This window comes from Balaenoptera borealis (genome assembly GCF_965194805.1).
Source record: "Balaenoptera borealis genome assembly, chromosome: 5".
Classification (NCBI taxonomy): Eukaryota; Metazoa; Chordata; class Mammalia; order Artiodactyla; family Balaenopteridae; genus Balaenoptera; species Balaenoptera borealis.
This window is the reverse complement of record NC_138862.1, coordinates 45418960-45436522: the sequence shown is the minus strand read 5'-3', so window position 1 is coordinate 45436522 and position 17563 is coordinate 45418960. Positions and strand designations below refer to the sequence as shown.

The following is a 17563-nucleotide window of genomic DNA, read 5'->3' as shown; positions in this document are numbered from 1 at the left end:
TGAACATAGATGCAAAAATCCTCAACAAAATACTCGCAAACAGAATCCAACAGCACATTAAAAGGATCATACACCATGATCAAGTGGGGTTTATCCCAGGAATGCAAGGATTCTTCAACATACGCAAATCAATCAATGTGATACACCATATTAACAAATTGAAGGAGAAAAACCATATGATCATCTCAATAGATGCAGAGAAAGCTTTCGACAAAATTCAACACCCATTTATGATAAAAGCCCTGCAGAAAGTAGGCATAGAGGGAACTTTCCTCAACATAATAAAGGCCATATATGACAAACCCACAGCCAACATTGTCCTCAATGGTGAAAAACTGAAACCATTTCCACTAAGATCAGGAACAAGACAAGGTTGCCCACTCTCACCACTATTATTCAACATAGTTTTGGAAGTGTTAGCCACAGCAATCAGAGAAGAAAAAGAAATAAAAGGAATCCAAATCGGAAAAGAAGAAGTAAAGCTGTCACTATTTGCAGATGACATGATACTATACATAGAGAATCCTAAAGATGCTACCAGAAAACTCCTAGAGCTAATCAATGAATTTGGTAAAGTAGCAGGATACAAAATTAACGCACAGAAATCTCTTGCATTTCTATACACTAGTGACGAAAAATCTGAAAATGAAATTAAGCAAACACTCCCGTTTACCATTGCAACAAAAAGAATAAAATATCTAGGAATAAACCTACCTAAGGAGACAAAAGACCTGTATGCAGAAAATTATAAGACACTGATGAAAGAAATTAAAGATGATACAAATAGATGGAGAGATATACCATGTTTCTGGATTGGAAGAATCAACATTGTGAAAATGACTCTACTACCCAAAGCAATCTACAGATTCAATGCAATCCCTATCAAACTACCACTGGCATTTTTCACAGAACTCAAACAAAAAATTTCACAATTTGTATGGAAACACAAAAGACCCCGAATAGCCAAAGCAATCTTGAGAACGAAAAATGGAGCTGGGGGAATCAGGCTCCCTGACTTCAGACTATATTACAAAGCTTCAGTAATCAAGACAGTTTGGTACTGGCACAAAAACAGAAATATAGATCAATGGAACAGGATAGAAAGCCCAGAGATAAACCCATACACATATGGTCACCTTATCTTTGATAAAGGAGGCAAGCATATACAGTGGAGAAAAGACAGCCTCTTCAATAAGTGGTGCTGGGAAAATTGGACAGGTACATGTAAAAGTATGAAATTAGAACACTCCCTGACACCATGCACAAAAATAAACTCCAAATGGATTAAAGACCTAAGTGTAAGGGCAGACACTATCAAACTCTTAGAGGAAAACATAGGCAGAACACTCTATGACATACATCACAGCAAGATTCTTTTTGACCCAGCTCCCAGAGAAATGGAAATAAGAACACAAATAAACAAATGGGACCTAATGAAACTTAAAAGCTTTTGCACAGCAAAGGAAACCATAAACAAGACCAAAAGACAACCCTCAGAATAGGAGAAAATATTTGCAAATGAAGCAACTGACAAAGGATTAATCTCCAAGATTTACAAGCAGCTCATGCAGCTCAATAACAAAAAAACGAACAACCCAATCCAAAAATGGGCAGAAGACCTAAATAGACATTTCTTCAAAGAAGATATACAGATGGCCTACAGACACATGAAAGAATGCTCAACATCATTAATCATTAGAGAAATGCAAATCAAAACTACAATGAGGTATCATCTCACACTGGTCAGAATGGCCATCATCAAAAAATCTAGAAACAATAAATGCTGGAGAGGGTGTGGAGGAGAGAGAACACTCTTGCACTGTTGGTGGGAATGTAAATTGATACAGCCACTATGGAGAACATATGGAGGTTCCTTAAAAAACTACAAATAGAACTACCATACGACCCAGCAATCCCACTACTGGGCATATACCCTGAGAAAACCATAGGTCAAAAAGAGTCATGTACCAAAATGTTCATTGCAGCTCTATTTACAATAGCCAGGACATGGAAGCAACCTAAATGTCCATCGACAGATGAATGGATAAAGAAGATGTGTCACATATATACAATGGAATATTACTCAGCCATAAAATGAAATGAAATGGAGGTATTTGTAATGAGGTGGATGGAGTTAGAGTCTGTCATACAGAGTGAAGTAAGTCAGAAAGAGAAAAACAAATACAGTATGCTAACACATATATACGGAATCTAAGGAAAAAAAAAAAAAGGCCATGAAGAACCTAGTGGCAAGACGGGAATAAAGACACAGACCTACTAGAGAATGGACTTGAGGATATGGGGAGGGGGTGGGGTGAGATGTGACAGGGTAAGAGAGTGTCATGGACATATATACACTACCAAATGTAAAACAGATAACTAGTGGGAAGCAGCCGCATAGCACAGGGAGATCAGCTCGGTGTTTTGTGACCACCTAGAGGGGTGGGATGGGGAGGGTGGGAGGGAGGGAGATGCAAGAGGGAAGAGAAATGGGAACATATTGTATATGTATAACTGATTCACTTTGTTATAAAGCAGAAGCTAACACACCATTGTAAGGCAATTATACTTCAATAAAGATGTTTAAAAATATATATATATAACCAAAATTTTTTAGCACTTTTTTGTTCTGAGTGTACTTAATATTTCACATGATTTATTTCATTCAATTATCACAATAAACCTGTAAGGTAGTTAATTATATCCCCGTTTTATAGAAAAGGTGACTGTTGCTTACCAAATGTACATATTGCACTGAAATATATGTACTCTTGTATACAGGTCTATTCTGGTCTAGCTTGATCCAAGCATGTGCTTTAACTAAGATGAATAGAATGCATAGTTTTGTGCAACCCTACAAGAATTATTTTTCACATAGTGCAAATTTTGAAAAATATTGGAGAGCAGAGAGTTCAAGGTTATAATCTTTGCAAGAATCCAGTGTTATTGATTCAAGATAGAACCATGTGACTTGAAAATCATGTAAGAAGTGGAAGGGGATGTTTATATTATGAAAACTGGTATTAACTAATAAAAACCCATAGCAAAGTGGACAGCCACCCATATTCTCATTGGGAAGGAATAAAAGCTTCTCAAAATACAGTTCCATAGACACTCAAAACTTGAAAACTAAGCATTTGTGACTCCAAATTTCTATGCCATAGAGCGTGGACATAATTTTACCTTGGAAAAATTCATAAAAACAGTTATCAACTATTTTCATCGATGCAGAAAAAATCTTCAATATAAACCCATAGAATAACTAATTCTAAAAACTACAGAAATATGCTATAATTGTGTAGGTCAAGAGTTAAACGGCAAAACCACATTCATAATAAAAGCACACTAAAACACAAGTGAAATCATGAGCAGCCTGAGCTTGGGTGTTTTGAGTAAAAAATCATCCAGTTTCGCTAAATATCACGAAGAAAAAAATCTTGTACACCTACATACAGCCCTTTCTGTGTCTGAGTCAGTTATTTTTAATTAAATACTCATTAGAAATAAGAGAAATATGATGAGACTAAGCACTGTCATATTTTGGGAGGGAAAAGCAAAACAATAAATGAATAGATTAAAGCCAATTAATAAATCTTTCTCAAAAGGCATAGCACCGTAGGGATAATTATGAATGTTCTCTTTCCAATTATGGATTAGTCATGGTAAGCGGTCTGTTGTGTACAAGTAGATGATATTAAATGGGACAATTCTCTCTGAGTTCCAACTGTAGATGCCCAGAACAGATTCGCCCTGGTAGCAAGTGGTAATTCAATTTTTCAGCATCAGCAGAATAACCACTTAATATCGCTTCCTATGGAGGAACCTCTCCCAGGTAATTTGGTAAAAGAACCTTGCCTGAAATAAAAATTAAGGTATTTATGTTTAGGCAACTCCATGAAGCTCAAGTGGCATCTTACATCAGTGATCCGTATCAGGGAAACTGGGATTCATTACATACAGGTATCTATCCTATAATATAAGGATCATTTTAATTTTAAAAATATACCACTGCCATACATAAAGTAAATATTTAGTTATTTCCTATAATGAGAACAAGTCTAGAATATAACACAGCCTGTTAAAGGTAATAAATCCATTTATGCAATATCTCCCATTCTGGCTTCTGCAAAATTGTGGCTGCTACCTTGTGTTTACAATCAGTCACCTAAGCAATCAGCTGCGCTTTTGTTTTTTCAGTTGTGAGACAGAAAAGCAAGGAACCAGAATGTTTTTTTCCATGCAAAAGAAGCTTAGGGGAGAGAGAGAGGAAGAGAAAGAGAAAGAGAAAGCGAAAGCGAAACAAAAGTGATGGGGCAAAAAAGAAAAGATAGCAAGCAGAGCAGGGGCATCTGTATGGGAGCATCCTATACCCACCCAGAGTGGAGGACCTGAGTAGGGCAGATGAAACGGGGAAGAACACCTTTCCTGATGCATCTCAACACAATATTTGTTCTATTCAAAGTAAGAGTGAGAGAATAATGACTTTCTCAAGTGGCCAGTCATTCCAGAAATAAAGAAGCCATGTTTTACAATGTTAACCTTAGAGCAAAAATAAATTCAACTTTTACACTTTCATTCCAACCACTGTCACTGTATACCAAATATAAAGATAAAAAGACATGGTATTTGCCTATGTATTAAGAATGAAATTGGAAGAAACCGTTTTACTCAAGGTACTTGACTACATATTTAGATGACCAAGAAAAGTGAAATCCTTAATGATGTGCAATAGAAGTACCCATATATATGATTTGCATTTTATGTTTAGAACTTTTCTAAGTAGGCAGCACAAATGTTTGTTGAATGTGTTAATCTTCCAGCACCTGTTCAGTAACTAAAAAAAATCCTCCTATTGATTTAAACACATGAGAAACATCAAAGTGAAAACGCGATGACTGTGGAATTACGTTTGTCTAACTTTTTATGCATCCGTATATTAGACCCTCACTTCATTTCTCTCAGTCCTTTCATGCTCTCTGCCTTTCTTGCTTGACAAGTACTTTCTTAGTAACTCCTATAGTCCTTTGTTTCTCCATCCTTAGTGAGCATTTTTCCCTTCTGGCCTAGAAAAGCCTTAGACAGTTATTTTGATAACAGACTTCTTGGCAGGCAGCAGGGTCTCCTGTGCTCTGAACTGCTCTCAGAGGCAGTCCTAACTGACCAAGACCTGATATTGTGGCATGTCCCCCACAGCTCATCCTTTAAAGCACAGAACATACATTAATGAGTCACCTGAGAAATAAAGTTAAGAGTTTATGAAGTAGATTAAGATAATAGAGAAAACACTTCAGCATTTCATTTTAAATTTCTTATTCTTAATTTCTTTAATATACTTTGCAGTTCATGTAAGAGAAGCACAATGAATGTTTTAAAAACATTCATTTTTGATTTTTAAAACAATGTTTTAAAAATCAAGAAGATCCAAACTTACAAGTATGTTGCTGGTATAACTGGATATTAGGACTGTTTGAGAGATCCTAATATAGTTAAAATTAGAGACGGAGAAAGAGGCCAGGGCTGAACTTTGGATGTTCTTGGATTGACTCTTACAATTTTGGCAGATAGGTGTTGGGCTTTGAAAGATGTTATGCAGAAGAAGTGGTAATATGATCAAGGTTTTGTTTTTGTTTAAAAATAATATTTTCTAATAGTTTGGAATGTTTGGAGGGATGGAAGACTAAAGGAAGTAGACTTGCCAAAATATTACAAATTAGCCCAAGAAACAGTTGAAGGCCTTAACAAAAAGGAAAGGACCAGGAGTTGATATGAAGGAATGGACAGAAGAAATACTAAGAAGTAAAACTGACAAGCCTTGTGAGTACTTGGACACGTCAAGGGTAGGGACAGGGGTTATGATTCTAAGCTTTCTTGCTTGGATGCATGGGTAGATGAGGATTCACCAGGATAAGGAAACAAGCTGGGATGGATGAGCAGGCTGAGGTAGGAAGTAATAAAATTCACTTTTGTAGGTGAGCTAAAATTATTAGTTTATTCATTCTTTGAATATTTATTTTGTGCCTAGTACTTATTTTGTGCCAGGTACTATTATTTATTTTGTGCCTCGTATTTATTTTGTGCCAGGTACTATTATTAGTGCTGGAGTAAAGAAAAGAAAAGAACATTCATCCTTAAAAAACTACAAATAGAACTACCATACGACCCAGCAATCCCACTACTGGGCATATACCCTGAGAAAACCATAATTCAAAAAGAGTCATGTACCAAAATGTTCATTGCAGCTCTATTTACAATAGCCAGGACATGGAAGCAACCTGAGTGTCCATCATCGGATGAATGGATAAAGAAGATGTGGCACATATATACAATGGAATATTACTCAGCCATAAAAAGAAATGAAATGGAGGTATTTGTAATGAGGTGGATGGAGTTAGAGTCTGTCATACAGAGTGAAGTAAGTCAGAAAGAGAAAAACAAATACAGTATGCTAACACATATATATGGAATCTAAGGAAAAAAAAAAAAAAGGTCATGAAGAACCTAGTGGCAAGATGGGAATAAAGACACAGACCTACTAAAGAATGGACTTGAGGATATGGGGAGGGGGAGGGGTGAGATGTGACAGGGTGAGAGAGTATCATGGACATATATACACTACCAAATGTAAAATAGATAGCTAGTGGGAAGCAGCCACATAGCACAGGGAGATCAGCTCGGTGCTTTGTGACCACCTAGAGGGGTGGGATAGGGAGGGTGGGAGGGAGGGAGATGCGGGAGGGAGGAGATATGGGAAAGTGTGTATATGTGTAGCTGATTCACTTTGTTATAAAGCAGAAACTAACACACCATTGTGAAGCAATTATACTTCAATAAAAATGTTTAAAAAAAAAAAACTAAAGGAAAAAAAAAAGACAATTGCAGTGTAAAGTGAGAAATTTACTAATTCTTTGACTATTCCAAATAAATAAAAAAAAAAAAAAGAAAAGAAAAGAACATTCATGATCCCCTTGTAATCTACTATGGCTAGAATGACAATAAACAAGGAAGTGAGTGTAAAAATAAATCAGATATTTTCAAAGAGTGACATAATGCATAAAAAATAAAATATATGATATAAAAAAGAGTAACTGGGAGGGATTCTATTTTTGAACAGGTGATCAGGAAAGGCCTGTCCTAAGAATTGACATTTGAGCCTGACTGCCAAAAAGAAAACAACCATAAGAGGACCTAAAGGGAGAGCACTTCGAGTAGAGGAAACTGCTGGCATTAAGGATGAGAACAAGTACAGCATCATGGAAGTTTATGAGTTTAATAACCAAGGAGAGTATGGTATGATGCAAGATTTGAGATGTGGGCAGGTTTCTATGGGACACACAGGTTATCAGATCCCGTAATGAGTTGGCTAGGTGACTTTGGACCTTAAGAGAGAAGATTGGGATATGGATAAAAATATAGGCATCATCTATTTACAGGTGCTAGTTGAAGCCATGAGATTAAGAACATGTGATGAGATAAGAAAGCTAAGAAAGGAGCATGAGAAAAATTAGTATTTAACAGGTGAGCAAAAGAAGAGAAACTATCCATGGTAACAAACACGATGTTCAGAAAATTAAATGGGTAAAGGGGAGATTGCAAAGTCTTAGAATAAAAGAGAACAAATAGTTTCAAGAAAAAAGAAGAGATCAACAGAGTTGAATGTCATGAATAACAAGACAAAAATGTTTCTAACACAATATGGCAAATAAGATCATTGGTGAATTTTTCTTACACAGTTTATTTTCTTACACAGTTTACACAAAGAAAAACATGATTGCAGGAGAGTGAAGAGTAAAAATCTGAATGTAGTAGAGTAAAAAGGAAATTAAAAATGTGTGAAGAAGTAGCCATAGCCGATGAAGACTGCTTTTTCAAGGTACTTGTTTTGGGAGAAAAACTATTGGACTGGGAACATTATTTAATGCTAGAAGTTTGAGTACACTTATAGGTGGTGAGGAAGGAGTTAGTGGAAACAAAAAATCAAAAGAGGACGTTAACAATAATAGCCCAGCCCAATAGATGGAAGGATTTGATCACCCCTCCACAGCCAATATTTGAGGGATTAGCTTTGATTATGAGACATCTTTTTTTTAAACTGTAGCCATTTGAAACACCTAAAAATCTTTATGTGTACACCTCACCAAAGAAGATATACTGATGGCAAATAAGCATATGAAAAGAGGCCCCCATCACGCCATCAAAAAAATGCAAATTGAAACAACAATGATGTACCACTACACACCTATTAGAAATAACCAAAATCCAGAACACTGATAACATTAAATGCTGATGAGGACGTGGAGCAACAGGAACTCTCATTCACTGTAGGAATGCAGAATAGTACAGTTTGGTGGTTTCTTACAGAATTAAACATATTCTTACCATATGATTCAGCAATCACACTCCTAGGTATTTACTCAAAGGAGTTGAAAACTTATGTCCATCCAAAAACCTGCACATGCATGTTTATAGCAGTTTATTCATAATTGCTGAAACTGGAAAATAATCAAGCTGTCCTTTAGTAGGTAAATGGATAGACAAATTGTGGTATATCCAGACAATGAAATACTATTCAGCGCTAAAAATAGATGAGCTATCCAGCCTTGAAAAGACATGGAAGAATCCTAACTGCATATTACTAAGTGAAAGAAGCCAATCTGAAATCTTCTACTATATGATTCAAATTATATAACATATACATATATATATGGATACAGCACAAAAATAAGTGGTTGCCATGGGTTGGTAGGAGGAAAGGATGAATATAGGCCCAGAGGATTTTAGGGCACTGAAAATCCTGTGTATGATACTATTATGATTGATACATGTCATTATACATTTGTCCAAACCCAAAGAATGTACAACAATAGTGAACCCTAGTGTAAACTATGGACTTTGGGTGACTAGGATGTGTTAATACAGGTTCATCAAATATAACAAATGTACAATTCTGGTGGAGGATGTTGATAAGGGGAAGGTTATGCATGTCTGGGTTGGGAGGAGGGAGGTATATGGGAAATCTCTATACTTCTCTTAATTTTGTTCTTAACCTAAAACTGCTCTAAAAATAAAATCTTAATGAAAATATTTATGTGATTATATCATATATATTATATGTCTCAAGATTATGAAATTAAAAGAATACCTATTTCTACAGTGAAAATGCAAAGAAATTATAAAACTCTTAATGGTGAAGTCACATGCTTTGTTGTACCAGAAACTTAAGGGTTGCTGTTGTTTTGATGACAGTGCTAAGGAGCAGGGAAAGATCTCTTGAGGTCCTTAGAATCAAATCACTCATATGATTACATACAATACCTATCTAGGAGCTCTTTCCCTACTAGGCCATTTACTAGCCAAATGTCTTAGTCATTTTCAATATTTTGGTCCTCCATTTTCTTTTAAACCCAAACATTCAAAATCTCCCTGACCCTGATACCAAGTTAAAAAAAAAACCTTCCTTTTAAATGCCTGGAAGTTTCTCTGAAAGCATAGCTTCAAATGCTAAGTCAAAAACAGCAGAAAGTGATCACTGTCTACCTGACACAAATTCTGACCTTTAGATAATATATTATTGGAATAAAGGTGATAAAGAATGGCTAATTCAGAGACACATGATCTAGAAGTTAAGGGAGCTTCAATCTATTAAAAATCTATTAGAATTTGGCTATTGTTTACGGTTAATGAAAAACGGAAAGGTTGACTGCTTATTTGATCCTTGGCCTCAAAAGTTCTGTATCGTGGTGAAGTTACCTTGGTCCTCTTAACTCTAATTGTTCAATGACCTCTTGGCTTGCCATTTTCCTGGTTTTTCTTCCCTAACAATCTAATCTTTCAATTTTTAGGAAGTATGATGCTTTGGAGTTTATGGTCCTTGCTTTTTCTGCATATATTATAATAATTGCTAGGGTCTCTCACCTAGTCAGAGTATAATTCAAAAAACTTTACTTAGATATGCATAGAGGTAGAGGACTTAATATATTTTGTGAAAAGGTCTTACAAATTCAGTACGTTATTTCTTTCAATTTGTAGGAATGTAGATGATGGAAGCTGTGAGCCCAGCATAATACTATCAACATAAAGTATTTAACAGCTTGAATACTAACTTATCAAATATTATTTCAAAATAAATTGTGAGAGAACAGCTTTCTGTACCAAACAATTACATAGCAGCTGCTATGTGCCAGGTATTATTCTTAGCACTTTTCAAATACTAACTTATTTAATCATTATAAATAACAACAGAATGAGGTAGGTACCGTTATTAACACTAAGAATGGTGCAACAGAGGGTAAAGGGTTAAATAATTTGCCCAAGGCTACATAGCTAGTAAGTACCAAAGCCAAGGTTTACACTCAGATAATTTGACTCTAAAAGATGGTGAACTTACTAGTACACCATGCTAAGCTTTTCCTAAAACAAGGAAAAGAAGTCCTCAAGGAAATAGCAGAGAGAAGCCTTGAGAGGGGATTTTCCTGTGGCTGGACAAGGGGAGATCTGACAAAAGTTTTCACCTTTCTTTGGGGTTCTCTCTTTTAATCCCTATGGCAATACAGCATGCTGTTCCCTGTCTAAAGCTCTGCTCAGCGATGACCAGAATTAAACCTCTCTGCTTCCACTTAGCACAGTTAAAGCAGGCTAGCATAATTGCAAACGTAACTTACAATACCAAGCATAAAAAAGTTTTTTTTAAAGAGAGAAACATAAAATGTTAAGCTAATAAGTACACATATCAGATTCAACAATGACTGAGGTTCATAGACCTTATTACATCTCATATTTATTTCCTTAATAGTTTCTCACTCCAAAGAACTAAACCTCCCCAACTACCTACTCTGCCACCTCACTGAAGGGTTATATTGATGGGGAACAATTTATTCCTTCATTTTGTCAATAGTCTATTTATGGCCTTCTAAGAAAATAAAAAGAGCAGATTCTTCTCTATCACTCTCCTAGGAAGTCCATTTAGTTTCTGATGTAGGCTTTCAGGGATTCTTGCCTGGCACAACTGTAGCCATTGGAAACACTACCATCTACCTAAGCTGGAGCATGTTGTCCACAATATAATATAATAATATACAGCAATTGTGCAAAAGGATTACATATAAATAGTAACAGAAATCTTTTCCTGTTCAAAACTATTTCCACAATTAGGTGAGAAATTATATTTAGAATTTTCCTTTTCCTACTTATAAACTTAGAATACGTTACTAGAAAAAAACAAATCTAGGTAGCAATTTCTCAGGCTACAATTTTTTGAAGAAAGTAGTCACTCAGCACTTACAGTCAGAAAGCAAAAATTACATCTACTAATGAATGTGTTGTATTTTTATTAAATGTATTCTATAAAAATATTTTATATTTTATAAGTCTGTAGTAGTGTACACAAATCTATAAACTTCATCAGTTAAAAGAAATGGAACATCTCCACTGTCTCTAAGGAATATGTGGCATTACATAATTTTCAATCCATTTCTGCCTCTATGGAATTACATAAGATAAGCAACATTTTGGCACCAAATCATCAACAAGAAGGCAAATTTTCACTATATCTTATTTATGTATTTAACAAGACTTTTATAACTAAGAGGTGACACTTTACTTTTGCATATCTTAGCAATGCATTAATATATTCACTTTTATTTTTATAGTGTACAGATAATTTATGATACTTTAATAATAGGAGAATACAAATGATTTAAAATTCATGGTGCATGCATTAAAATGACCTTCACATTTAGATTTAATATTCTATTGGTTCCAACCCCAAAATTAGAGAGAAAGTGAGAGGTGAAATGTGGACAAACTCAAATATATCTTCCTTTAAAGACAAATGTCAAGGAAAACTTGAACTTTTCTATATAACAATAGCACAATGACTTTCAAAGTTCCATATTGAAGCTCCCACACACAGCAAACTTGATGGTCCTAAACTGATGTGCCTTCAAAAGTTCAAGGGTTGAAACAAAAAACAGAAGTTTTGCTTATAGAGCCTCAAAAAGCCTTAAACTGCTTTAACTTCCTAAGGACAGATTATGCCTAGGAAAAACTTGCAGGGCCTCCAGATCAAGGCTGGTATATGCATGTCAGTGATCAATGTGATTTTTGAGGAATAAATATGTTCTTTGCAAACAGCTGGAAAGCAATTATGCTAAGAAAGACAGAGAAACTTTTTCCTTGACTATTATCAAAGACAAATAGCCTTGATGGTATAGGATTTTGTATAGTCACTTCTTTTTGTTTTTTAATTTAGAATAAAAAGACCAAAAGTGTTGGAAACAGGATTTTCAAATGCAAAATGGACAGACTTACTGGTACATGCCATGGAAGGTGGGTCTTTTTCAGCTCGAAAGTAACCCTTTTCACACTGACAGACAGAAGTTGCTTCCATGTAGGTTAAACTGTGTGGAGGACATTTAGAACACTTTGTGTTGCCAGCAAATGCTTTATAGAATCCTGGTCTGCAAGCTGTGAACATAGGAAAAACAATATTTTTTATTATCGCTTGAGTTATTTTATTTGTACGTGTACAACATATTTTAACTTATACACACTTTGGATGTCAGAGTTCAGTTCACACATACACGGAAAAGTCAATACATGCTAATATTAATGAATGAAATTAGTAATTCAAAATAAGTTACACAATGGGGACTTCATATTTTAGCTGAGGTTGCTACTTTTAAAAGGCATACTTGAAACACAGATATGCAAAATAACAGTGCTTACCAAAGTATGGGGATGCCCACATTAAGGGAGACGATTGTGTAGCTCTGGGAGATGGCATTAAATAACATTGAACCACACTCTTTAAAATTGATTTCCATTCCATTTCTCCCTCAGCTCTTCTGGGTATTTAAGGAGAAAGTCCCAGGGCAGTGTGGGTATATCTTTAACATCTTCCTTACTGGCTAAATATTTTTTGAACAAAATGAGAGCTGGCCTTAGACTCAGAGATTTTAGCAGGACATAGCTATAGTTTGATAACACTGCTTCATTTTTATCAAGATCATTTTTTATTTTTCTGTGGCAAACAATTTTCTATTTATTATATTGAAATAAATTCATTTAAAAATTTAAGTTTAAAAGTGGGTAGACAAAATATCAAGTAAATAAGGTATATTTGTTATGCACATATGACAAAAATCATGAAAACTGTAGGTTAATGACTAAATTTTCACAAAACATAATGAAAATGAAATGTAAACGACTAAAGTTATGCTATCAAATGTTTCACTGAACCTCATTTTCTATTCACTTAAATCCATGTTGTCATTTTCACTGAACATTTTCATAGGAATGGAAGACCTACAAAAAAGGATCCTATGATAAGGTACGTATCCGGGGTCCTGAATGGTGGGGGGCTTAATTGTTTCTAGTCTCAAAGAAATGACTGCTGGCCACTTTCTAAATTAAAACTGTTATACAAAATAAAAGAAGTGTAATTTTCCAGTGACAAATATTAAGTTAAAAAATATTTTAACAAGCTATGTATTTTAACTCAACATATTTTCACAAAATGTTCTGTGTAAAAATAAACAAGAATCTTAATTTAACAATAATGAATCTATGAGTAAGGCTTCTGCTTATATATTCAGGAAGGAAAAAAGTATTTGAAATCTGACACATATTTTATATTTAGAGCACATTCCAGTTAAAACTAGCCACATTTCAAGCATGCAATAACCTCATGTGGCTGGCTAGTGGCTACCGTATTGGATAGTGCAGTTTTGAACACAGAAATCTGTTCATTACATCCCCTTGTATAAAAAATTTTGATGACTTCCCATCATCTTTACATTAAAGTTTAAAATATTTACCTTGGATTACAAGTTCACCCATGGCTTGCCTACAGTTCACCCATGGCTTCACCCTGCCTACATTTCCAACCACATCAGATAAAGCTGCTCCCCTCTCAAACTCCCTCTGTTAAGGCTTTGCCCTTCTACTGTCTATTCTCAACTCAGCAGGCAGTGATCTTAGAAAATACATCAGATCATATTATCACTGGGCTCTGGGCCTTCTGATGGCTTTCCATTCTCCTAGAGTAAAGCCAACTGCCCTATTAATTGCCTACCAAGCATTGCATGATTTTGCTCCCCATCCATTCCCTGTGACCCTGTTTTGCATCTTCTACCTCCTTTTTTGTATCAAGTAGTCTGCTCCAGACACACTGGCCTCCTTCAGAATCTTGGGCATCCAAAGCATTCTCCTGCCATTGGGCCTTTAGTACTTGCTCTTATCCAGCTGTCTGTATGGTTTTCTCTCTCCCTTACATCAGGTCTTTATTCAAACATTACTGTATTAATAAAGCCTTCCCTGATTCCCCTTTTTATATTGCAACTCCTGCTACATCCTACCCGAGTAATCCATATTACTCTCCATTCTTATCCCTGTCTTCAAAGAACTTAACAACATCTGACACTCGATATGTTTAATTTTTTAAGCCATTTCCCCTTAAAATGTATGCTCTATGAGGGCAGAGATTTTTTTTTTTTTGTCTGTTTTGTTTACTGAAGTGTCTCCAGGGCCTAGAACAGTATCAGGCATTACTTGGCCCTCAATGAGTATTTGGTAAATGAATGAATGAATGAATGAATGAATTGCTGAGGGACTCCATTAATTTCTGAGTTTACTATGCTGTTTGTTCTGCTTTGAGCCTTTTCCTCTGTTGAAAAATCTCTTCTCTCTATCCCCACCCTATGAACCACTCATCTTGCTGACTCCTAGTCATCTTTCAAGCCTCACTTCTTTTAGAAAGCTATACCTGACTCCCTAGACTAGTTTCTCTAAGCACCTGTGCCTTTTCCATGTTAGTAATCCCTTGGCAGTTATTTGTTTAATGGCTGTAAGTGCCACAAGGACAGATTGGCACAGTGCTTGTCATAAAGTCGGTGCTTGGTACTTATTTGTTCTATTGAATTGGATAGCATGGGAGTACTCTGCTAATTAAATTCCTGCAGAAGATAATGCATGTCTACTCAGTGTTCTGATCATGGCATAATTCATCTCACTACAAATTTACAGATTTTTTTCGGCTTGTTGCATTACTCTAAGTAAGGGGTGGAAGCAGGTAGTAAAAATCTTGAAACTGATTCAACTACAACTCAAGAATGGTTATTTTAATATTCCAATTGAAACAAAATCTTTCCAATTGAAATTACTATCCATGTGAATTTTTTTTTTTTTTTTTTTGCCTACTGCAAAACTACAAATACAAATTGGATATTGTTGCAGCAACTCTCAAGTCTATCCCTGATTTCAAATGCTTGTTAACTCAAAATTGCCCTTGAAAACCTTAAAATTTTGAACTTATAAAATATATTTGGATTCTTAAATTACTACCCTATTTTAATATTAGGGTTTGGTCTACAATTTCATTTAAAAATTAAGGATGATACTGTTAAAATGTTAGAAAACCACTGTTGTAGGCAGTAACATTCTTCTTATATAGCACACATTAATGGTATATAGCATGCACCTCTGCTTTTAGCCTGAATCATATTATACTACAACTACTGGATCACGCTATCACCTCAACTTCTTGTAACTGCCACAAGCCAGACATGGGCTTTACCATTCTTATATCTACAATGCTTTAGCATATTTTGAGTATATATTTAGTTTTTATAAATGCCTGAAAAGTTGAATGAGTGAATAAATAAATGATTAATTCACTAACGTCTAATATGAGATTACTATAACTCTGTAAATGGAATGAGCAGGCTATATATCTTTTAGTTAGTACTTTTAGGTTTTGTTTGTATTTGTTAAACGTGGGATAACAGTCCCTACGTTTTGAGAACTTTTAAATTACTTTCTTATACATCCCTTCTTTCTCTACCACTTCCTTATTTCTCTGTTTATAGGGTATGTGAACTTCATTTCCAAAAAAACAAACCACCCAAAATAAGAATATTTCCCAACATATATCAATACTGCAGATGGAAAGTAAAATATCTGATTCAGTGGTTTCTAATGTTTTCTTTTAGAAGAAGCTATTCAGATATCGACCTTCAGATTAAAACTTCATTTTAGTACCTCTCAATTTCTCTATATTTCTATATTCAAAACATTCATGACTATATATATATATATATATATATATATATATGAGATCATAACATGTATGTTCTTTTTGTATGAACATTTACTTTAAAATGTCATTTAGAAATCTGGCTTATTTCCACCTTTTCTTCCTTCTTTCCTCTTCAAATATCATTTTCCTAAAATGTTGACACACTGCTGTGTAGATATATGTTTACATATTTATGAACAGAAGGATTTAGTGTTATTGATTTTTCAATACTGAGATAATATCAATAAACTTTAGATTGTTTTCATCAATTATCAATTATAACATGGAAATCTCTCCAGGTCAATGGTTGTAGTTAATTCACTGTGATGTATCTGTAGTATATGTGTCAACAATCTCCCACTTGCAAGAAATACTTTATAAACTATGCTGCAGTAAACATTGTCATGATGATACTTATATTTCAGTTCCCAAGAGCAGGAGCTCTGGGCCAGGGTATGTTTATTATTTGTTTTAACACATATTTCCATGTTACATTCCTAAACATTTCTAAAACGCACAATAATGTAAGTGAGCACCCTAACCTTTCACCCTGCTAATCCCTATAATTAATGTTAGTCACTCTTTTATCTTTTGACAATATGTGGAGTTAAACATTGTTATTTTAATTGAAGTTTCCTAATTGCCACTAATGCTCCACATTTTTTTTTCATATTTTTATTGGTCATTTGTTTATACTTTTCTATGAATTGCCTTTTATATCCTTTGTTCTTTTTCTATTGGTTGCTTATCTTCTATTAATTTATTGGGTTGGCCAAAAAGTTCATTCAGGATTTCCCATAATATCTTACAGAAAAACCTGAATGAACTTTTTGGCCAACCCAATATAAGTGTTATTTATTAGCAATATTAATTTTATGTTTGTCATTTTTGTTATATATATTTTTGTATCAATTTTCTAATGATGTTGTACATAAAAGTCCCATTCACAATAGCATAAAAAACAGTAAAATACTTAGGCATAAATTTAATCAAGGAAGTGAAAGACCTGTACAAAGAAAACTACAATATTTTGATAAAGAAATTGAAGAGAATACAAAAAAATGGAAAGATATCCCATGTTCATGGATTGGAAGAATTAATATTGTTAAAATGTCCACACTACGCGGAAGCAACTAAAGATTCAATGCAATCCCTATCAAAATTCCAATGACATTTTTCATAGAAATATAAAAAAAATCCTAAAATTTATGGAATCACAAAAGACCCCAATAGCCAAAGCAATTCTGAGAAAGAATAACAATGCTAGAGGCATCACACGCCTGATTTCAAACTATACTACAAAGCTATATGAATTGAAACAGTATGGTACCAGCATAAAAATACACACATAGGCCACTAGAACAGAATAGAGGGCTCCAAAATAAACTCCAACATAAACAATCAAATATATATGTCAAGGGAGCTAAAAATACTCAATGGCAAAAGGATAGTCTCTTCAATAAATGATGGATAACAACATACAGAAAAGTG

General features: G+C 34.6%; 1 protein-coding gene across 1 annotated transcript in view; it reads right to left on the bottom strand.

The window, feature by feature from the left end:
- EPHA6 (EPH receptor A6) overlaps positions 1–17563 on the bottom strand; it is an 851091-nt gene that overhangs the window by 491385 nt on the left and 342143 nt on the right. Inside the window, exon 4 of the mRNA XM_082392247.1 lies at positions 12307–12462. Within this exon, the coding sequence (XP_082248373.1) occupies positions 12307–12462 (156 nt within the window). The remainder of the gene's footprint in view (positions 1–12306; positions 12463–17563) is intronic.